The 24,564-nt window shown below is 34.7% G+C and overlaps 2 protein-coding genes across 2 annotated transcripts; both read left to right on the forward strand.

Annotated features, from left to right (window-relative positions):
- The first annotated feature begins 2,091 nt into the window (after positions 1-2,091).
- On the forward strand, positions 2,092-3,381 carry LOC112997637 (uncharacterized). The gene has a single exon (XM_026124308.1). The coding sequence runs from the start codon at positions 2,092-2,094 to the stop codon at positions 3,379-3,381; it is 1,290 nt and encodes a 429-aa protein (XP_025980093.1).
- Positions 3,382-22,622: 19,241 nt separating this feature from the next.
- LOC100817331 (uncharacterized) lies at positions 22,623-24,365 on the forward strand. The gene has a single exon (XM_041006839.1). The coding sequence runs from the start codon at positions 22,623-22,625 to the stop codon at positions 24,363-24,365; it is 1,743 nt and encodes a 580-aa protein (XP_040862773.1).
- Positions 24,366-24,564: the final 199 nt, after the last annotated feature.

Below are 24,564 nucleotides of genomic sequence, written 5' to 3' on the forward strand. Positions count from 1 at the left end.
GTAGTACAAGATTCTAGTAATCACAAACTTCTTAGGCGACTAAATGTCTCAGAGGACACTTTTATCTTTTCTGAGTTACAAAATAAAGATGCCAATGAATTCCAGACAGAAATTTCAGGAAGCTTCCCCTGACTTATCATGTCCTCCAACCATATAACTGCTTCATATTGCCTACCCAAGAAGCAAAGACCCCTAATGAGTGAATTGTAACTGTTGGTACAAGGCCAGTATGATTTAATTGACATTTTCTCCAAAAGTTGGCTTGCCTCAAGATACCTTCTCTCACCACAAAGCATTACATTGAGATTGACTAGGAAAATTAATTTGATGGATGCAGTGAAGTTTTCTGAAGGAAATCAAGAAGCTCACATCACATCTTGTTATGTTCTCAAGAGGATAAATTCTCAATGTCCGGCTGGTATTTTGATCCAGCATGCGAATTCCATCCAAACCAATCTGAGCAGACAAAGGTTAACAGAGTTCAGATCAACATTATGTAGATAATGTGACCAACATATTTTAGAAGCAAAAATAAGATCAGGCATTTTCTATGAAAGCCCAAGTTTCTAATAAAATTTGCAGCAAAAGTTAGTAAAAAAAGAGCAGTATATGAACAATAAGTATGGCAAAGATTTGTTGGTTTCTTTATACTAACATGTGTGTCTTACAATGAAAGAATAGAATAATCTTAGACACAGAGAGACAAAGAGAGCATTGCATAGGCATAAAGCATCCAAAAGAGTTCTATAGACCATAATATCCTCACCACTTTATCAGCTTCATCCACCAGCCCGACATTCGCATATGTCTTGATAACAGACACAAAAACAGAATCTTTGCATTCACATGAATCCTCTTTCATCTGCTCAATCACATCCCTCATCTCATTGAGTCTCCCTAATGTTCCAAGGATGCTGATCATGGTGGCATAAACAGGACCATTGTGGTAGTAATTGGGGTACCTGGATTTGAGTCTTTTCCAATTGTAATTATTTTTTTATCTGCTTCCAATTGTAATTATAATTTTTTTATCAGCAAAAAGGTTATTAATATAACTGGTACCTAAATCAGTGGTACCTAAATCAGAATCATGTTTCAATACAAATCAAAGGTAAAGCCTAAGGTTAATGGATATGATCTTCGTACCAAAGCATAACCCCAGCAAACCCGAAATTGCATCAGCGCCCCACATATATACCTCCAGTAAATACAGATGGAGATAGCAAATAATTAGATAAGTAGATTATTACTCATGCATCCTTGGTAGTAGTTGACAAGACACAATGCAGGTGTTAGCTGGATTTATTAGAAAAGTATATATATTTTACTCTTCCCTCCCCATTTTGATTTTTGAGACCTATTGGAATAAAATTACATTTTTAAACTTGCAAATTACATTTTTAAACTTGCAAATTGTTACAAGCTTTGCTATGATGCAGGTGTTACTGTTAAGGCGTGTGGTGGTTGTTAAGGATAGCAATATAGTTGATACTTTTTCATTTAGGATACTGTCATCTCATTGAGTGTTGCATCCCCGCCAACAAAGATTTCCTTACTATCATCGTTCGAGGTATGTATGTGATTCTCACACTTATGTGCTTAAGTATTATAGGCAATGGTTGACATGTTACTATTCTTTAGTAGTACATTGTAATTCATTGAGTGAGCCATAGTTCCCCGTTTGAGATTGAATACAACGATTAATACGGACAGTTTGGATTAATTGTTGTATTCAATCTTGAATTGTCCGTTTGGACAGTTTGGAAAGACAAATTTTTTTTACTTCATTTTGACTTATAAGTTAAGTATGTTGTGTTATTTTTTACTAAATTTTGAACAATGCATCTTGCTTTGTTCTCTGGGTGCATACATGATAGGCGTGAATTGATGTCACCGCTTTCATGTTGTGTACTTGGAGACCAAAGCGAAATGCTGCCAAAATTTTGTCAAAATTAACATAACCGTCTTAACTTGTTTGTTTGAATGAAGTAAAAAATTGTCTTTCTGAATGGGGTAGGGTCATACCTTTTTATGAAAAAGAGAGGTTGACATGCATATCAGTTAATGTGCGGGCTATGGCAGAACACCAGAATGGATCGAAGTTGGATGACAAGACCACGCATAAGTGACGAGTATGACAATGGAGTTGAAGATTTCTTGCAATTTGCCAAACATAAAGCAGCACCCATTGGTGGACTATACTTATGTCCATGTGTTAATTGTTTGAATGGACGACGACAATCTTTGGATGACATTAGAACACATCTTATATGTGATGGTATCAGTCCAAAATATACGAAATGGATTTGGCATGGTGAATTACCACAAATGTCATCAAGCCCTCCGACTGCTGCAGTTGACCAAGAAGTTGGTGATCGTATAGAAGACATGCTACGTGATCTTGGACAAGAGGGTTTTAGGCAAGCACATTCACCTTACTATGAAAGCTTAGATATTGATTCTACGACTCCATTGTATATGGGATGCACAAAGTACACACGGTTATCAGCGGTCTTAGGTTTGGTGAATTTGAAAGCAAGATTTGGGTGGAGTGACAAAAGTTTCAATGAATTACTTTTGTTATTGAAGAATATGCTTTCTGTAGATAACACATTACCTAAGAACCATTACGAGGCAAAGAAGATATTATGCCCTGTGGGTATGGAATACCACAAAATACATGCTTGCCCTAATGATTGTATTTTGTATAGACATCAATTTGCTGAAATGCGTAGCTGCCCTACACGTGGAGCGTCACGTTACAAAGTGAAGTATGATGAAAGCAGTGTTAATGGAAGCACATACAAAGATTGTCCATCAAAAGTGTGTTGGTATCTTCCAGTAATACCAAGGTTTAAGCGATTTTTTGCTAATGCACAAGATGCAAAAAACCTAACATGGCATGCTGATGGGAGGATTAAAGATGGATTGCTCAGTCATCCTACTGATTCTCCTCAATGGAAGTCAATTGATGAGTTGTATCCGGAATTTGGACAAGATCCCAAAAACCTAAGGGTTGGTCTCGCCTCCGATGGAATGAATCCTTTTGGGAACTTGAGCTGCAACCACAGTTCCTGGCCTGTTTTGTTGATGATTTACAACCTTCCTCCTTGGTTGTGCATCAAACGAAAGTACATAATGATGTGCATGATGATAGCCGGTCCCAGACAGCCAGGAAATGACATTGATGTGTATCTTGCTCCGTTGATTGAAGACCTCAGGAAATTGTGGGTAGAAGGGGTTGATGTGTATGACAGGAATGCTCAGGAGACATTCAGGTTGCGTGTAATGATTTTTTGCACCATTAACGACTTTCTGGCATATGGGAATTTGAGTGGATATAGCGTCAAAGGCCACCACGCATGTCCTATATGTGAGTGATTTATTACAACATTGACAGTCAGGCATATATAAGCAAGAAAAATAGAAGATAAATAGTCATAATGCTACCCAAATTACACCAAATATATACCTCCACTTCCAAAGAAACCAGGCTTCGTCGGAGTGTTTGTTAGTGGTGCAGATGGCCTAACAAGAAAGTTCCAAACAGATTAGACCAAAAGCAGGCATAAAAAATAATTTATTAGCATAGTATAGACAAGGAAAGTACAACATGAAGGACAATCATAGCGTAGGAAGCAATGATTGCAGACCTGCATCTTATCCATTCTAGAACGCACCATACTTCTAATCACCAAATTCCAAAGGAAACAGGGCTCCAAGGGATACCACCAATGTAACCATTAGGCCACTATAGGAATGTTTTTAGACACCAAATTCTCAAGACCCAGATCATTCTACAACACTTAAAACTGATATCCAACTAGTCTGTATTAGCATCTACAAAACTGTAATCTTAAATGGCAATAATAAAAGCTCTTTTGTTTTTCTCTATTCTCTTGACAATTACACCACAATCCTAAACAAAAACAAACAGTAGATAGGAGTTCTAGAAAAAGGGGTGTTAGTAGAGGTCAAATGCAATGCACAAACTATCAGGCATTCAGGCCTCATCAATACATTATAGGGTACAAACCATACTCCACTAGAGCTCACAGAACTCTATTGGTTAAATTTTTTGGATTTTCCTTAAGTCATTTTCCAAACCCAAGCAACTGAAAATAGAGAAAATGTTTCAAGCAGAGCAGGTCATTATTACCTTTCAAAACCCATGTTCAATGGAGTACTCAATTGGCTAAAGCTTGAGACTGACAATGGACCATTACTTTATGTGGGACTTGAGTGTTTGAAGCAATGCAGCAGTTTTAGCCCATGTAAATCGCTCTAGAGACTTGTTAGGCTCAAATATGTTGGCTAGCTGCTGCTATAAAGTAAGAAAATAGGAGACTTTCGTTGCTCAACCCAAACCCTCTAGTCTTGCTTCCGTGTACCACCTAATATACACATGCTGTTGCAAATATGGGATGTTTATTTGGTTGTTGCTTTCATCAAAGTAGCATATAAAGTAGCATATAAATTAGTACGAAAATGAAGGGGTTCCATACTAATCATTCATTCAAAACAAAATGCATGTGATTATTTTAGAACAGGGACATGAATTAATAGTTAGTTTTTCCAAAAGCATCACTTGCAATCCTCACTTAAGTTATTACTTACTTTCTATATATCCAAAACAAAATGCATGTGATTATTATTTTATTGAAAGGCTTAATTATGTTTATAGTCTTTAAAATTTAGGGTGAATCCAATTCTGGTTCTCAAATTTTAAAAGAAAAAATATCTTAATCTCGCATATGATTGTGTATTGTATTAAGGCCATCTCATACTATGACTGTGCAATGTATTAGGGAAAAATGCTTCCATATATGTAGTTTTTAGTAATGTACAGCAGTAAGGTACACCAGACTGTTTTGTCAACTTTTTATAAGCAGCTTGCAACCTTCTAGTGACTGGTATATATATTATTTAATTGCGGTGGAAATGTGGTCTATGCAATAACAAATTTAACTTTGTCTATTTATTATTTTAGGCCAAATTTGACATACCTGAAGGTTTAACTGTGAAGAAGAAGGTTATGTCCACCGTTGGGACCAGATGGAGGCAATTTAAGTCCTCCCTGACAACCAGATATGTATATGCTGAGAATGACGATGAACAAAACAAGGATCCATCTGCTAAGTATGGTATTGATCGAAATACATGGGAAGAATTTGCAAAGACTCAACAGACCCCTACTTGGAAGGTTTAAATTTCAATCTTTTTACAGAACATTTTAGTTACGTAATTTAGTTGTTAATGTCAAACATGTTTGAGTTGTATTTGAAAATGCTGACAGGGAATACGCAAAAAAGCACAGGAAATTCAAAAATTCAATGAATCTCCCCACGTACTCTCTCGTGGAGGCTACGATGTGCTTGAAAAAAAATTAATGGCCGAGAAAACAAAGTCAAGACTGAATGAAGGTGACAATAGTCAAAATGCAGATATGGTCGTCGACCCTCCATCCCCTATTGCGAGACATGAGAAGTGGAAAAAGGCTAGGACAAACAAATTTGGACAAATGACATCTGCAGCAGCTCAAGAAATCGCAGACAAAATTGTAAGTTGAATATATGCCACAATTATAAATTGTAATTTGTAACCATAACAACGAGTTAATTTGTTGTCAATGTCATAGGATGAATTACAAGAACAAGCTAAACAGGGAGCTTTTGTCCCACATGGTCGTCAAGACATCCTAAACACTGCCATTGGTCGTCCAGAGCATCCTGGACGTGTTTGTGTCGGTGGACATGGTGTGACCATAACCAACTACTTTGGACATGCTTCCTGTGGGTCCCATAGTTCTTCGCCTGCGATCACCGCTGAAAGATTGGTTGAAATCATACAAACTATAAAGCAAGAGGTGAAGAAAGAGGTAGAAGACGAGAACAAAGACCGTATGGACAAGATGAAAATGGAGTTGGATGCGATCAAGAGTGAATTATCCCAAATTCATACGCAACAGTCAGCTCCCCCAAGACCGTCTAACCCTGACGTATTTGTTGCACGTGTTAGCATGAAAGAGAGTTGTGCTGAAGCTGCTAATAATGTTGTTGGTAACGAGCGGTCTACATTTGATACATGTAGTATGGGTTTCTACATTGTTTGTGGTGACAGTACACAGCTGGTGGCAGGGGGAAAGGTCTTTGGAGTAGGTGGCACGATACACACTGTTGCTTATGGAGATGATGTAGTAAGGGTGTGTGTTGACACTGTATACGATGGTGAAGTCATTGTCCCGTTACCCACTTCAGAGATTCAGTATTTCAGGGACGTCGTGAACTCATTCATTGGATGGCCCAGACATCTAGTGAAACCTGTATCTTATGTAAGTAATATAATAATCCCCCTGCCAAATTGTCATTTGAATACATACTTGTAATATTTGTTAAGTTGTTGATTAAATTTAATACTTATTTTCTTGTACCACTTAGGATTCTGACCTTAATGTGCGGAAGCCAGTTGAACATAGTAGTGATGCAAAGCTTGCAGGTGAATCTGATCCATTGGGAGAGTTGATGAAGATATTGTTTTATGTGTACCAGAATCCAGTGGGAGGCGAACCAATTTGGACTTCCTGAGATTGGGGCAAAATTTTACATCACACATGCAGATCTAGCGGAAATAATATCAGGTGACAAGTGTTTAAACATAGCGATACTACAATTGTGGAGCATGTAAGTCATTTTCCTGCAACCTTTATGTTTGATTACCTGATAACCATTATTTTTAAATCTAAAACATTTAAAAATAATCATGACTTGTCTTCCAAATAGATTTATGAATGAGTGCAGTAGAAGCAAAGCTGATCAGTCACTATATGGTTTGCTGGAGCCTCAATCTATACAAAATGCTAAGGAAAGACGTCAACAATGCCAACAATACATTGAAATATGGGACAAGGAATCACAAAGGCAGTTGTATTTAGGAGCTTACTTGCATCAGTAAGTTCAATTGTTCTTCGAATTTAAGTTTTTTTTTGTTGTTGTACAATTCTGTTATTATAATTGTCCAATTCAGGGCACATTGGCAACTATTTGTTCTCCACCCAAGGGAAAACACGGTCGTTTGGTTTTGTTCTCTGAGGAAGAAGCCTGATATTAACATCAAAGGTGCAATTAACAGGTTCTATTCAAATATACAAATCATGGCACCCTTTAGTTGGTAATTGTTGTTACATATACAGCAAAAATTGTTGTCATATATATGCTATTTTTTTTAACTAGTGCAATGAAGACAATAACCAGTTCTTTTGAAGGCATGTCTAATCAAGGTGCACCTCGGTGGGTTGAACCCAAGGTAATCAGTACTTGTTTGTAATGAACCGTTTGTACATCTTTAAGTGTTGAATGTTAAGTAACCATTAAAAATGTTATATGTAGACTAATGTGCAAAGTGGAGGGTTTGAGTGCGGATATTATGTCATGCACTGGATGTGGTGCATCGTGACTGCTGGTTTGAAGGATGACTGGCACAAGGCAAACATAATGCATGGAGTTACAATTGTAACTTTGGTTAATATTTGTTAAGTTACTAATAATTTTATCTAATGTTAATTTTGTAGTGGTTTTCTGATGGCTCATCGTTAGACGTGGAGGCCATCACAACAGTTCGACAGAAATGGGCAACTTACTTTTTATCTTTTAGGAAAAGCAGTTGCTAAATTTGATTTGTATTATGTACTAGTACATTTTTCCCATGGTTTCATCAAAGAATTAGAACAATTATGGCTACAACTTTGTATGTTGGATACATTAGAGAATCATTAATTGAAAAAAGGGTATTCAATTTGCATGGACTTATATATGTAGGATGCATGTCATTTGATGCTATTGTTCAGATTTCATTTGATGCTATTATTTAATTTGCATGGTCTGATTTAATTTATAGGTACCAGAGATCAATGTAAAAAAAATGCATCAATAAAACGAAGAAAATAAAAAAAATAGACATACAAAGACGGTTCCCGAAAACGTCGTAAAATGACAACATAATGTAGACCTACAAAGACGGTTCCCATAACCGTCGTAAATTGGCATAACATACAAAGACATTTCCCATAAAATGTCTTAGTATGCAGTCTTGACATGTCATCTAAGACAGTCATAAAAACCGTCGTAAATTGGCATAACATACAAAGACGGTCATAAAAACCGTCGTAGACGATGCGCACCTACTAAGACGGTCATCGTAACCGTCTTCGTATCCCAAAATTATCTGTAGACTTTAAGACGGTTATAGAAGAAACGTTGTAATATTTTGCACATACTAAGACGGTTATTGCTGATTGTCATAGTATTCAAAACTTACAACGACGGTTTCTATAATCGTCGTAAAATAGCTTATACATTTTACGACGTTGGCATTAACGACGGTTGAAAACCGTCGTGACATGGGCATAAGAGCTGACTTAAAATCCAATTTTTATAGTAGAAGTACTACTCGTGTTTAACATTGGAGTTTCTAAAACTAAAATTAATCAATATGCCCCTTTTTTCCATTAAGTGGCCAACCCTGCCTTGACAAAGGAAAAAACCTTTAAACACTGTGGAATGAATAAATTACGTGCACGGATTGGATTTAAGATTGATTCAAAAGATAACAAAAAGAAAGGGATGATAGATTACCTAAATAATTAAAGACTTAAACCGCTTTCTTTTCGCTTTGCTATGCATCTTGAACACGAGTACTTATTCTTCTGATATGTGGCATCAAAACTAATGACATCACCAAAGAATTCATAATTTAGTTGGCTTTCACCCTCAGGCCAGAATTTGAACTCATTAGGCATGCACCCTTTCTACACATAAGCCTTAACTTCAAATTAGTTAGTTTGGGCCACATATCCATTTTCCATAACACTTCAAAAGTCATATAATGGGCCTTGCACACAAAAACATAACCAAACCATTCAGGGGACCATAAGCAGAATTGGTTCGGCCTCGTACTGTTCAACTTCCACCTTACACCGATTATGTTGGAACTCGAACTCAAACAATAACCACCGCACTAGAGTCGAGTACAACGCATAAAAAAAATGACACAGAACATTCAAACAACAAAAATATGATATCGATTCAACGAATCACATAAATACAACTTACGCATATCGATTCAACAAATCAACCTCGGTTACTTATTAGCATCACCACACTCAATTTCTCCACATGCCCTACCATTTCTTCTCAACCTCAGTTTCGTCAAAACAACTACTCTCCCAAACAACATTCCCACCTAAAACTCCACTGCCACCGCCAATTACATTCCAACCTAGCACGTACTAAACATATCAATAATCATTTATATTAATTTTAACTAATCCTACTCAAAGGCAAAATGTGTCAAACACAATAACTTAAATGATTTATATTTAAATATAACGAAAGGGGCAAACATGTCAAAAAAACAACTATTAAAAACAATAAACAAATAGAGAAGGTTCAACAGAAACAATTTAGTCATTCAATATTATATTGTTATATCTAACGGTTATTAAAAATTTCTCCACCATATGCAAATTAGTATATTTGACCCTGTTAGCCGGCGCATGTAATGTATGAATAGAATGAAAAGTGAAAACGTGAGACTAATCAGTCAATGTATGCTTCAGGTGAGATCTTTCTTTCTCACAGGTAATGTGGGGGTAAAAAAGGATAGCACATGGTTATGTTTGATAAGAAAGAGAAAAATAATATACTAAAAAAAATTAAATTAAAAAAATTATTTTATTTGGTGAGATTCACATCTCTTATATTTTATTTTAATTCAAAAATTTATCTTTTCTAAATCAAACATCTCTTAAGGGAATGAAAGCTTTCCTTGGCAAATACTTGCAGGGCACGACAACTAAAGGTCACCAGTCCAAGGTCACAGTGGTGAGAAACTCAGGCACACGCGACGCAGAGCTCAGGTGGTGCGACAACCTAGGGTTTGTTTGCCAACGTAGGTCACGGTGGTGCACTAGGGTTCCTCTGTGGAGGTCACGGTGGTGCACCTAGTGTTCCTTTGTGGGGCAGCTGAAGAAGAAGATAGAGAGGGTTTTCGAGTAATGAGCCGCTTTTCATTATTTATTGTCTAACCTTAATGACGGCGTATAAGTAGATGCAGTCTTTGTGGTAGAGGATATCTTAGTAGTGATTCCTGAGACCAATCAATTATAGAGATAAGATATAATTTGAATAAGATACGATCAAATATAATTTTTATATGAATAGTATATGATAAGAAATATACGGATAAGATATTTTTATAAATTATAGAGATAAGATATAATTTTAATAAGATATGATTAAATATAATTTTTATATGATTAGTATATGATAAGATGCAGTGAGATACATGCACATTTTGTAATAATTTTGAAAAAAATGTGGTTAATTTTCTAAATTTGATAAAAAGTTTATAGATTTTTCCTTTGTATATTTTAATACAAATTTTCTCTTCTGTAAGAATGTTTAATGTTTCTTGCAATTGCTTTTAAAAAAAATATAGATAAATTTTCTTTTTTTATTTAATAACAAAAAAAAGTTTTACAAGCCATAAAAAATAATACAATATTATTAACAAAGTAGAAATCATATTGTAATATTATAAAATATAATTAATTTAAACTATTTAACATTTAGATAATTTCATTAAATATTTAAAATCATCTCTAAAAGATAATATTTAACTTATATTTTATAGGAATAAATTTGTCTTAAATTTATAATTCTTTTCAAAACTATCCTTATAATTAATACTCCTCTATCTTTAAATTGTTTATCAATACATTATTTCTCTTCTTTAAATTATGATTATTTCTAGTGAAAAATAATCAATGTAATGAATATTATGGATTTGATTATATTAAAAGGAATAAACATCATTTTTAACTTGAGTCTTATAAATATGAACATTCAGGTATTGAAAAACTAGAGAGGTACTTATTATAGGTATTAGTGGAAAAAATAATTAATACTATTATATTGAAAAACTAACATAATGGTTATTTTGAAATATAATTTTTTCAAATGCAACACTTATTTTGACATGAAAAAAATAATTGAGAGTATAATTGAAAACACAAATATTATCTTGAATTTTGAAAACAAAAAATAAATAAATAAATTCAAATATTCAGCAATTAAAAAGCAACCGAAGTAATTTTTATGTATAATTAATTAGTGCATTCTATATTGTTTTACACTTATAAAAAAACTAACACTACTAAAAATATCCTATTTTACGACGCACATTCTACGTCGGTCATTCAGTAGCCGACGTAGTAGTCAACGCGGTGGCATTTACGTAATTATATACGATTTTTAAACGGTACATTTTGTAAACGACGACGTTTGAATATAACCCCGACTTTGTACGTTTGGTTCAACTTATCGAAGACGGTGCTTTTGAAGACACCGTCGTAGAAATAAAAGGATACAAAGACGGTGTTGCTTATACACCGTCTTAAATTTTGTACTATATATACTCGCGTTTCCATTGATTCAACACTTCATCTCCTGTCTTCGAAAACTCTATGACGAAAACCTAAAACCTAGCGCACATTCTACTCATCCCACTCGATCTCTTTTGTGCCCACCCTCACATCGCCGTTCCCTGACCTCCGTCGTGCCCACCCTAGCTACCTGTTGTTCCCACCACCGCCATAGCCGAAGTCGTGCTCTTTGGAGTGGTGTCGCGACCTTGCTACTGTCAAGGTAAGGATGTCGAAGTACTCAGAGTTCTTGTTTGCTGATATATATGTGTTATAGTATTAGGGGTTTACTTAAGTAAGACTTTTAAAATGTGATTATTAATGTGTTGAGTTGCCCTAACAATGTCATCGTTGAATATGCCAAAAGGATTATCTAGTCTTGATATATATAGTCTCAGATTAATGGTTTCAGCCATGATACATATTGAGTTTTATCTAGTCTTTATTGTGAATTGAAAAACTCAACTACGTATCACGTAGAGATTGACTAAAACTATAGATACATAGATCATATCATAATTTCTACCAGACAATAGTATAATTTTCAAAATGAAGAGCTTCCGGTGAACATGAATGTAGCCACTATGAACAGTAGAAGTTGAAAACAATTTCAGTTGTTTTTTTGCTATATTGTCACTTATAAATGTGAAAATCCAATCATATATATTAAGAAACAAAACAGTGAAAAAAGTTTGGTGTTTCTTACTTGCAAGCCTAGCAACAGAGTGAGTGTTACTAAGTATATCAGTAACATTTGTTTAAAAACCAATCTTAATCCACAGATTGAGAGGTATACATGAGACTATACTCCAGATAAACATTCCATAACCAAAATAACCGAAAGATATAGCATTTTAGTGGTTCAGCCATTTTAGCAAACATGTATCAAGCAGGAACAAGAAAAAAAGGAAACAACACAGAAAACCAAAACTTTAAAAATCAACACCAATGTAACTCAGATCAAGATATTAATAATAAAAGAAACTCTTGGCTCATAAAACATACATTAGTCTTAAGAAATTCAATACTTTGTATTCTCTGAATTAGTCTATTAGTCTCTTCTCTTGGTGCCTCTTAGTCTACCCTTTTTTTGTCCTATGATGTGTCTCTGCAAAATGATAGTGTGTGATAGTAGAAGGAATAACATTTAGTCAATGGTCTAGTAACTATTGTGTCCTTTCTTTTGTAGTAGGGGTTTCATTAGGGAGTAGGGATCAATATATGTATACTTTGCTTCCCATATTTTGGTTCCCAATCAGACTTATGATGTCTGACTGAGGAACCATTTTTATGGTGACTAACTCTGTAATCAGTACCTCTGGTACTTCCAGGTTATATATATATATACTTTATCTTTGCTGATAAAAAAAAAGAAGACTAATAAAGCAGAAATTTGAAACTGTAGTGAACAAAGCTTCTTATTGTGGGTTTGAATTAATTTCGTTACATTTTTTCAGAGGAAGTTATATCAATTGGAAGAGTTACTCAAGAAGTTTTTGAACGTATTGCTGCCACAAGCATAAGGACTGAACCAGCTTTTGAATCTATTGCTGCCACAACCACAAGGTACTTTTTGTTTATTAAATATACTTTGTGCATTTAGAAATGATTAAAAATATAAAATTTTCTTATGGGTTGTTATTGGTTGGTAACTTTGTGTATCTTAGTTTTTTTTGTTGATTGGTAAGTTGGTATTAAATGCATGCGTGTCAATTTTGATTGATGCTTTGCCAAGTGATTCAGCAATCTTACTGCCAATACAGTAAGATGTAGACTGAATGGTTACCATGGGGTTGATTCAGCATTCTTACTGGCAATACAGTAAGTTGGTATTAAATGCACCCATGTCAATTTTGATTGATGCCCTTTCACCTCACCAAACTCAACACTTTTTCCTTTTGTGCTCTTCTCATTTATGTCTACTTTCTTCATCAAATCTTGTATGGTGATTTGGAGGTTTCTCAACTCCTGTGCATCACAATGAAGTCTTTCTAAAATCTTGCTTTGGTTCCCTATTTCTCCATTCTTTGTGAAAGGAAAAATCTAATTATTTCATATTTCTCCATTAGGGGTACAAATAATTTGAAATGTAGAAGAAACTAAAGACCTTCTCTTTTAGTAGTGATTAAGTCAAATTGAATACATATATTATAAGTGGAAAAATTCTTGCTTAAAGTATTTAACCCACTTCCATATACTTAATACTTGAATTTTAAGACTATTAGTTACTCCATACACTTGATTGATAAAAATGTCTGTAAATAAACCTCTAAAATGAATAGAAGTTCTTTGAAGTATCAAGCACACCAAAATATACTATATCTCTTCCTTTCTTTTTTGTTAGTTTTTCCCTCACTCTCTGACAGACTCCACATGCTCCTAGAGAGAGGCCCAAGCCAAATACCCACCCACGTTATTGTGTCTGCATACAAGTGCTATGAAATGACCACAGCATATCTGCCTCATCTCTGACCCACGCATTCACACACCTCACTTCCCTCCTTTTTCTTTATGTTCTTGGCAAAAAGTTTGTCTCCTTTTTCTCCGCTTCCCTAACACCTTAGACCCTTCACCTTTATAACGAACATTATTGAGACATGACAAAGGCTCGACAATACAACACATCCTTTTACATCTATTTATGCCACTTGACCCGATGGGTATATAGGTGAGTTCGACATTAATTATGAGAACTGGATTTTTTTTCTATCTTTCCTTCTCATGGATTATGTTTGCCAAATGAAAATTTTCCTCTGCAAGGGTTTTACTTTCTTATTTTTTCGATGTGCTGCGTAAGGTTGCATATTTATCTTCTCATTAATTAGAAGCAAAGAACAAATTCAACCTATAAAAAACTGCATTTTTATTCATTTACTCCACCCTCCCCCATCATTTCCACTATCATTTCCCTTTTTTTTTTTCATACCAAGAATATTTGTGATAGTAGAACTAAGATCCTTTTAAAAGATACATATATATTATCACTTTGTTTTTTTCCCCCATCAAATTAATTTTTTCTTCCTAACATTCAAAAGTAGAAAGTATTGTTGAAAGAAATGTACAAGATTAGTTATATCATTTAATTTGAAACATCCACGAAATCTCGATAGTAAGATTTGTTAGGCCGAATTGATAACGAACAATATATACATATGGAATTAAAGAAAAAAAAATGTTATTATATAGTTTGTAATAACTACTGATGCTGACTCTAGAAAACACATATACAACTAACTTTGCCAATTATTTGTTTATTTTGAAATAGTAGCTCAAGCCTCAAAGTGTATTGGTAAGTCAAGAAGTGAAGAACCCCTGAAGCTATTTTTTTAAATAAAAATTTCCTTGGTTATTTGTGCTCTAACCAGATCACTGAAAGTAAATATTATTTTCAGCATTGATTCAGCAAATGATTTGCAGTTAAAAGTTAAACATACATGTTATAGAATAAAAAATAGTTTCACCCTTAATAATAACTATTTAACTAAAAAAAATATGGCGAATCTTAGTAAGTTTCTTTTTGCTGATTATCTAGAAACCACATTCCTAACAACGTAGGGTAGACAGCTTTGACTCCACCTTCTCCCGTTGCGAAAGGTTAGCGATGTGAGGCAGTTAGCTTCTTTTATTGAAACAAATATCAAATTTTCAAATAATATAATACTACTTGAAAATTTAATGTGAACAATATAAATACATGTACATTTTTCTTTAACAGGAACTGGTTTCACACATCCCTTGATAAGTCCAGAACTGATTTCTTATGTATTTTAACAACTCTTATCTGTGTCATGCACTCAGATTTTGACACCCCAAATTCCACCCTTTTTTTCTTACGTAATGTAATTAAAAAAATAATCATACATTTTTTTATGATTAAAAATAATTGTAGGTGAATCATTTTTCATTTTAAATACATCATCAATATTTTTTTGCTATCACATTATAAATTTTATTATATTTATATTTTTTATTTCTTTTTTATTTTCTCTCTAAGTGTAGGATAATATATGGAGTATTTATGAAACATTTTCTTAAAAAAAAAGTTTTCACTGCGAGTTTTTTATTCTTCCGACCCAATTTTTTCAACACTTGCCTTGCCATCTTCATATATATAGACCCCATAACTCCTCTCTCACACACTCTTTAGGCTCCTTTATAGCTGTTTTGTTCCCTCTGCAAGAGAAAAAAGCAAAAAATTAAACATAAAAAATAAAAATATTCCTCTGGTCAGTTTAAAGAAAGAAAAACATCTCTTCTTGGGTCACTCAAATTTTCCTCTCTTCTCTGTGCATCATCACTTTGGAATTGCTTGGTTTCCACTTCTTTTTGTTCCTTCTGCTTCTGCAGGAGATTGACACACACTCACACACATATATATATTCTCTCTTCCTCTATTATGTGAAAGCCCAACATCATCCAGTTTTATGCAATTTTTCTGCTTTTGTATCTCTTTGCTCCATTCAAGGTCATGGACATTCTCTTCTGTTTTCACATGCATACACCTGTAATACATGTAATGTAACACACATAAGCATGATGAAATTTGCATGACCATGTCTAAAGCAAGTTCTAGTCAATGCACTAGTGTTATCAAATTGTCATCCTCATTAGCATCTTCTCTGCCCAGAAGGCCAATTTCTACTTATATTTCAAATTATTTGTACCCCTAAAAGAGAAGGTCTTTAGTTTCTTCTACATTCTTTGTGAAAGGAAAAATCTAATTATGTCATATTTCTCCATTCCTGTTCAGCGAGTCTATGCTAATTGCTAAACATATATATTTCCAATGAGTGTTTTTTTGTTGTCAAGCCAATAAGTACTTGGTTTGTATTCCATGGACCGTCCTTACCTATGGCCTAAATAAAGCTATTTTTGCAAATTGTGTTGCTTTGCTGCTGCTTGAAGATAACCTTGAGGTCTTTCCACCAAGGAGAGTCTAAACTGCAGTTCCTATGAGAAATCAAATCCCTCCAACCACCATATCTAGACAATAGAATTGTGGCCCACAACTGATTCTGATTATTTGCCAACTCCCACCCCCATTTAGCAAGCAAAGCCTCATTGAATTTAATCAAATCTTTGATCCCTAACCCACCTTTACTCTTAGGTAGGCAGACTATGTCCCACCTCACCCAAGGAATCTTAATGGAGTCTTGGAGGCTGCCCCATAAAAAATTCCTTTGTATAGATGTAATATTTTGCACCACAAGCTTAGGAATCTTGAAGAAGGATAGCAAATAAATGGGTAAGGCTGTTAAGACTGAATTAATGAGGGTTATTCTACCCCCCATTGATAGATTTCTTTGCTTCCATTTTGTAAGTTTAGCCTCGCATTTGCTAATAATGGGCTGCCACACAGACCTATTTTTAGAGCTCACCCCTACAGGAATTCCAAGGTAAGAGAATGGAATATCCATTTGACTACAATTGAGAGAAGATGCTGCCTCCCTACACCAGTCCTCCGATTTGCCCAAACACCCAAATTTGCTCTTTCAGGATACACTTTAGACCAGAGACCAATTCAAAGCTTTTCAGGATACACTTTAGAATTTTCCCCATATCTTCTCCATATGCAATGGCCACCTTCACGATTTGAAATCAAATAAAGATTGGTTGGTAGTGCTTTCTCTTGTGTCCAGCAATTTCTTTGGAAGAACATGAAAATTTTAGATTTTAAAATATATAATATTTAAGTGATTTTTTTTTTGCTTTTTTTATATTTACAAAAAAATTATTTATTGATTGAAATTCAAAGTGAGGTCTATTTAATAACCTTCTCATGTGTAGAGATATTCATTTTAGTAGACATGTTTGTCACATGTGTTTCTAGTTGATTAATTTATAATATGTAATTTCTATTTTTTAATGTGTTGATTAATAACAATGAAATTTTTTTTTATAGTTTTTAATTTTAATATACTTACAACAAGCAATATTAATATCATTAGAAACCCTCAATGAAAGACTGATTGAATTTTTTCGAAAAATATCATTTTTGTAGATATTTATTACGATTAATATATTTTTTCTATGATCAATTAATGTTGTATGATTATGTTAAGAAAAAAAATACTTATGTTACAAAATATAACAATTAGTATGTTTTTCTCTCGCAAGTACAAGATACTGCTAATAAACACCTTTAGCAACTCATGTAACAAAATTACTAATGAAATATGAATTGTCTATTAAAGAATAAAAGATTAATTATTTTATTTTAAATAATATTTAATTTTAATAGTTTTCATATAATTAATTGTTATTTATATTTACATATTATTCAAAATATTATTATAAATTTTAAATATCATAAATTAATTAAATCATACAAGTGAAGGAAATTTACTATTTTGGCTTTTGATTTCTAATAAATATTTCATTTTTCTCTTCGGTCTCTAATGAATTTTTAGTTTACGCTGAGTCGTTACTAAAATAACAATTTTATATTTTATTTTTGATATTTTGTTTTAGTCTCTCATAAATTAGTTAATTTGTATTTACTCCATAATAAAATAATAAATTTTTTTTAGTGTCGACTAATAACAAATAATTTTTTTTATTAAGGAGTAAATACAAAATTTACTAATTTATTAGGAACTAAGAATAAGTGTTAAGGGTCAAAATAAAATTATTTTTTTCATTAAGAACTCAACGCAAAATACAAATTTATTAAAGAGTAAACGCAAAATCAGATATTTATCAGGAATCAAAAATATATTTAAGCCTACTATTTTTACTCACAATCATTTAAAAATAGCTCTCCCACTAGATATATTCCTTACAACATTTTTAATATTATTTAAAATTATTCATTTCCCAATTATTAATAATTTAAATAATTGAAACAAAATATAGAATTTCAATTTGAAAATTTTTAGTTATTGAGGGGCATAAACAACGTAATCCTTAATGATTTTCTTTATTATTGTTATTTATATATAAAAATTTATTTTGGTGAATAGCTCTAGTTTAGTATTTTCCTTTTCTTTAAATATTTAACGAGAAATTTATATAAACAGGAAATAATGTAAACAGTGACTATGGTCTATTCTTGTCTGCTTACATGAGTTGAAATCTCACTATATTCTTAGTTGTCATGGACTCATCGCGAAGATGGGATAATGCAGTGTGTTTTAGCATAAATGATAGGAGGTTTGCACTGCAAACTTTTAGTTTCTAGTTAATTATTTTCTTGGTGCAAATTATGTCTTCGTAGCATACTAGTCCACTAGAAATCATTAGAGGACGAGTCTTGAGAAAGCCACATGCTGAGATGGTTACCTTGTATTGAATTTGGAGTTTCTTTCTTACCTTAGTCCTCCAACTTGCTGCAGCAATCACTCCTAAGCACTTCTTTTTCTTCATTCCATTCTTTACATTTTCAAGTATGAATCTCTCAGCTTTACATCCAGTGAGGATCACTGCACCATTGCCTACAGAATCAACCAACCAAGTGGAGTCAGTTCCCTTCTTATCTCCTGTTCTGCAACCATAACAGCATGAACCACAATAGTCATCTGCTGAGGAATTTATAGCCACAGACTCTACTTTGAAGCCCATTTTCTCACATCCTTGTATGAGAATTTGGTTCAGAAAGCTTTCATTGTTGCACTTTTCTGTTACACCAATCCTTCTTTGTATGATGCAATCAAATTTTATAATCTCTACAGGCTGATATTACTAATCAAGGAAAAATAGACATTCCTTGGTTTCTAATTTCATTCATTTGTTAGAGTTTTTTCCCAATATCTAAGGGGGTGTTTGTTCCAAGGTTTCTAATTACATTCCTTGGATTCTTATTTTTGGTGGCATTACTATGAGCAAGAACTCCATTCTCTGGTATTTTGGGCAAAAAAAAACCATTTGCTTAGTGTACCGTCCAGATATGTCTTGACTAAGCATGATGTGGCCCTTTATGAAGCTCCATCTGTGTTCAGAGCTTCAAGGACTGTGTACCATGGCACTCAGATATAACTCAGTCAATCCTGATGTGCCCCCCTATCAGGCTCCATTGCCTCTATTGAGTGAACAGCTTGGGCCTTTGCATCATCTGGATATAGAATCCAACATGTTGTACTCAACCTCAACCCATCCCGTTGCACATTCACTTCTCTACCCCTCCAGCCTGATAAATGTTTCTGCCCTATTAAAAAAACAAATTGACCTCTAATTCCATATGAACAATAGGTTGATTTTCAACAATATCCCTAAGTCAATCAGACCAATACCTCCCACCAATTGATATCAGGACTGGTCACAATTTAAGATCCCATTAAATTTTCCATCAATATACCACCAGTTTAACCCCATCACATGGAACCTTCACCCTTTAGACTCAGGCTAGGCTAGTCCAAGCTCCCTTTCTGGGCTAATATGGTCAATGAGAGTTGTATGCATCATTATCAATTCCTGAATACAGATGCAGAGCATTTCACCCCAAAACTGGTATAGTAGGATAGTAGATAGTGGAATAACCACTATTATGAAATTTATAGATATAAATTAAGTAATTTATATTACATTATATGCTTAATCATATTAAAAATTTACACAAATAGTTTCTTTTAATTTTTTTTTGTCAGCAAACATAGATATGATATATTAATAATGAGTACCAGTGGTACTGAAGTTACAAATTTTAGGGGCCAGCTGGTTCCTATGATTATTAGTAGGAACAAAGCCAGCACCATAGCACCCTGCTACCTAACCCATGCTACAAAAGTCCAGCCCCCACACTCCCAAGCTAAGTATAGAAACCTAGTGTTACATTGGAAGAACATTGATTAAAGTGAAGTGTAAAATCTTTCTCGTTGGACTTGAGCCATGACCAAAGTAAAAGCAGAGCATCATCCAAATGCTAGCTGTAATTTGTAGATGCCAAGATATGATGTTGTGATATCAGATTCAATAAAGGAAAGCAAAATCTAAGTACATGTCAAATGAAACAGGGCAAGGGCATAGAGATTCCATCCAAATGCTAGGACAATAATTTCTACAATACAAATCAGATCATATTGGAACATTTCCATTTCAAAATTTACACTAATTGTTTTTTTGGAGCCATTTCTTAATTATATATTCCTGTCTTGCAATGATGATTTCAGCTTTATATAGCTAGAAAGAATATGATGTAGTGAAGACCTTCTTCCATCATTTGAGATTTATATATGACTGTTGGAACTCTGTCTTCACTGCTTTCTTTAGTAAATGCCTTGCAATTTAATTCTGTATCATATCAAGTTGATTGCCACAAATTATTTTCTACATATTACACAAATGTTTGTCATAGAAGCGGTTGATTGACCAAAGTGTTATTATTTTTCAGGCTGAATCAGGCACCAAAGAATCACCAAAGAACTCCTTTCATTATTTGCAGGTGTGTTTATTGTTTCTAGTAATAGTTTAAAATATGTTTTTGAAATTCCACAAATCACAAACATGTATGATGCCTGAAAACATGTATTCGTTTAATGCCTTCATATTCATGCCGTGTAATTGTTCTTTTGAGCTGTCTAGTATGATGTTTATTATGTCTTTTTGTGCCAATATCATACAATTACGAGAGTACCATAGGTACTATAGGAACAAGTATAAATTAACCCCAATTGTGGTTGAATTTTAGGATGGTATTGTGGACCAGCTACACCCCATAACTTAATTACATGTATGCTGCACCTCTTGGAAGAGGTGTCAGCATTTACCCTTCCTTTGTTGTTTTTTTTGCAAGGCAAAAAGCAAATATATTATGTATAAAATTCAGTACTAGGTGTACTGAAATATTCTACAATAAATCTCTTCATCTCCGCCTTTTTATGTCCTTACCCGACCACCCCCAGAACATGTATTGCAAGGTGTTCAAATTTCTCGAGTCCCGTTGCATGCACACCATGTCATTGACCGCTGGAAGATGGCTAATGGAGTTGTCGTTCATGAGACAACCTGGTCTTGACCTCCACATGCAACTGCTACATATGGATGGTGTAGTCCCTGGTGTAGTCCTTCTCTGCACATTTTAACGAAGACCAAGTGTGGAACAAGGTATCATCGATGACCTTTTCAGGATCAAACGGCTGGTTCTTGAAAATCATAGCATTTCTATGATGCCAGACGAAGAAGGATAGAGCTAACCACACAAATTTCCATCTGTTGTTTATACTAGCTTTGTTGTTCCATTGACTGAATTGCAAAAAGTGGTTCTTTGGGTCTGTGGAAAAAGGACCCACTCTATTAACCCATCTCAAAGGCTCCCACCAAAGTCTCCTTGTCATTGTACAGTTGCAAATAAGATGTATGTGACCAGAATGAATCTCCTCTACAAAGTCAGCTGCCATTTGTATTTCATAGTCAAAAAAGTCCCTTCTCCAAGATAACTTCCATTCCCATCTGCCGTCCACAAATTCTCCCATAGAATTAATTAGAGAATTCTGCTGTTTACTTATTACATATAATTGGGGATACTTTCCTTGGATATTACAGTTGTCCTGCAGCCATAAATCGTTCCGCAAACTAATATTGGACCCCGTACCCACCCTCCACTTTAAATTATCATTAAAGCAGTTATTGTGTTGCTGCTGAAAGATACTCTTTAAATCCTGCCACCATTAGGAAGTGAAATTTCTTCTACCACCAGAAATCAACTACTTTGACATAGATTATTTTTCCCAAATTCAGCTGATTTGATTTTATAAATGTTTAAAAAATGATGTTGAATTTCAATTGCACCACTTTCGTCATTAAATTTCGATGTTGTCGTTTGTGCATTTTTTTCTTCATTTTTTCTTATAAGCATTGGTAATAGAGGCCAACAAACTGAAAAATGCCGAATCCCTTGAAACAACCATGCACCATTTTTCTTGTTAGCATTGCTGGTCCAACTAACTGCAATTGCTAATGTGTTTTCCACTGCAGCGTTTTGTACAAAAGGTGCAGTTCTGGTGTGTTTTCTACTGCAATTGGTGCTCTATGCTTGTGATGCATGTCAAGTAACCCCTAAGCCACTAACATTTGACATAGAAGGTGTAACATGGATCGAAGTTGGATGAACGCATCACGTATAACTGAAGAGTACGAGAATGGTGTTGAAGAGTTTTTTGCTATTTGCTCAAAGTAAAGCGCAACCTATGTGGGGAAAATTTTTTTGTCCATGTGTGAAGTGTGGAAATGGGAGGCGCCAACAATTGATGACATAAGAACTCATCTTATTTGTGAGGGAATAATTCGTAGCTACACAAAGTGGATATGGCATGGGGAATCCCTCGATACAGCTGACATGTCACAGGCTGACGATGTTACTACAGACAGCGGAAATCCTATAGAAGAAATGATTCGTGATCTTGGGCAAGAGGGGTTTGAAGAGGCACATGCAGCGTTGTATGACAACATAGAAGTTGATTCAAAAATGCCTTTGTATTCCGGCTGCATATCTTTCACAAAATTGTCAGCTGTGTTAGCTCTGGTTAACTTGAAGGCTCGATTTGGGTGGAGTGACAAGAGTTTTAGTGAGTTGCTGATGTTGTTGACAAACATGCTTCCTGCTGATAACATCTTGCCAAAGAATCACTACCAAGCAAAGAAGATTTTATGTCCAGTTGGGATGCAGTACGAAAAAATTCATGCATGTTGTAATGACTGCATTTTGTACAGAGATGATTTTGCTGAACTAGATTACTGTCCTGTGTGTGGGGTTTCTCGGTACAGACCGACCAACGGAGATTCTACTGTACTAGTCTCAGACGCCGACCGCCGTCCAGCAAAGGTGTGTTGGTATCTCCCAATAATACCAAGGTTTAAACGGTTGTTTGCTAATGGGGAAGATGCAAAGAACCTTATATGGCATGCAAATACTAGAAAATCAGATGGATTGATGCGACATCCTGCAGATAGCCCGCAATGGAAGGCAATTGATCGTCTGTATCCTGAATTTGGGGCCGAGCCTAGAAATTTAAGGCTTGGTCTTGCAACGGACGGAATGAACCCATTTGGAACCTTAACTACTAACCATAGCTCGTGGCCCGTTTTGCTGTTCATTTATAATCTCCCTCCGTGGTTGTGCATGAAGCGAAAGTATGTTATGCTGAGTATGATGATAGCTGGTCCAAGACAACCAGGTAATGATATTGACGTATATCTAAGACCTTTAATTGACGATTTGCGGAAATTGTGGGATGAAGGGGTTGATGTATGGGACGCAAATTTGCAGCATGCTTTCAAGTTGCGTGCAATGGTTTTTTGTACCATCAATGACTTTCCAGCCTACGGAAATTTAAGTGGATATAGTGTCAAAGGACATCACGCATGTCCTATATGTGAGCAGAATACTAGTTTCCGCCAACTTAAACATGGAAAGAAGACTGTGTATACTAGGCATCGAAGATTTCTCAAACAGTATCATCCGTATCGACGCTTGAAGAAGGCATTCGATGGAAGTCAAGAACATGAAACCGCGCCAAATCCATTAACTGGTGATGAAGTATATCAGCGGGTCAAGGATGTCGTAAATATGTTCGGCAAGTCCCAAAAAAAACCATCATCCACTTCAAACATGTGGAAAAAGAAGTCTATTTTCTTTGATCTTCCGTACTGGTCCGATCATCATGTTAGGCATTGTATAGACGTCATGCATGTCGAGAAAAATGTTTGTGATTCTTTAATTGGGACCCTCCTAAATATTAAAGGCAAGACAAAGGATGGTTTCAAGTGTCGTCAAGACTTGGTTGACATGGGTATACGTCAGGTGTTGCATCCTATCTCAAAAGGTAATAGGACATATCTGCCCCCAGCCTGTTACACAATGTCAACAGCTGAAAAGAGAAGTTTTGTGAATGCTTGCGTAATATCAAAGTCCCACAAGGCTACTCATCAAACATCAAGAGTCTTGTGTCTGTGAATGAGCTTAAGTTGGTTGGCTTGAAATCACATGATTGTCATGTGTTAATGCAACAACTTTTGCCTGTTGCAATCCGCGGAACATTGCCTGAGAAGGTCCGTGTTGCAATCAGTCGCTTGTGTTTCATTTTTAATGCTATATGTGCCAAGGTCATTGACCCTAAACAGTTGGATGCTTTGGAAGATGAGGTTGTCGTTGT

Source organism: Glycine max, chromosome 11 (genome assembly GCF_000004515.6).
Source record: "Glycine max cultivar Williams 82 chromosome 11, Glycine_max_v4.0, whole genome shotgun sequence".
Taxonomy (NCBI): Eukaryota; Viridiplantae; Streptophyta; class Magnoliopsida; order Fabales; family Fabaceae; genus Glycine; species Glycine max.

Excerpts from the sequence above, each read along its gene's own strand:
- LOC100817331 (XM_041006839.1), top strand. The coding sequence starts at position 22,623 with ATGTGTGAAGTGTGGAAATGGGAGGCGCCAACAATTGATGACATAAGA.
- LOC112997637 (XM_026124308.1), top strand. The coding sequence starts at position 2,092 with ATGGATCGAAGTTGGATGACAAGACCACGCATAAGTGACGAGTATGAC.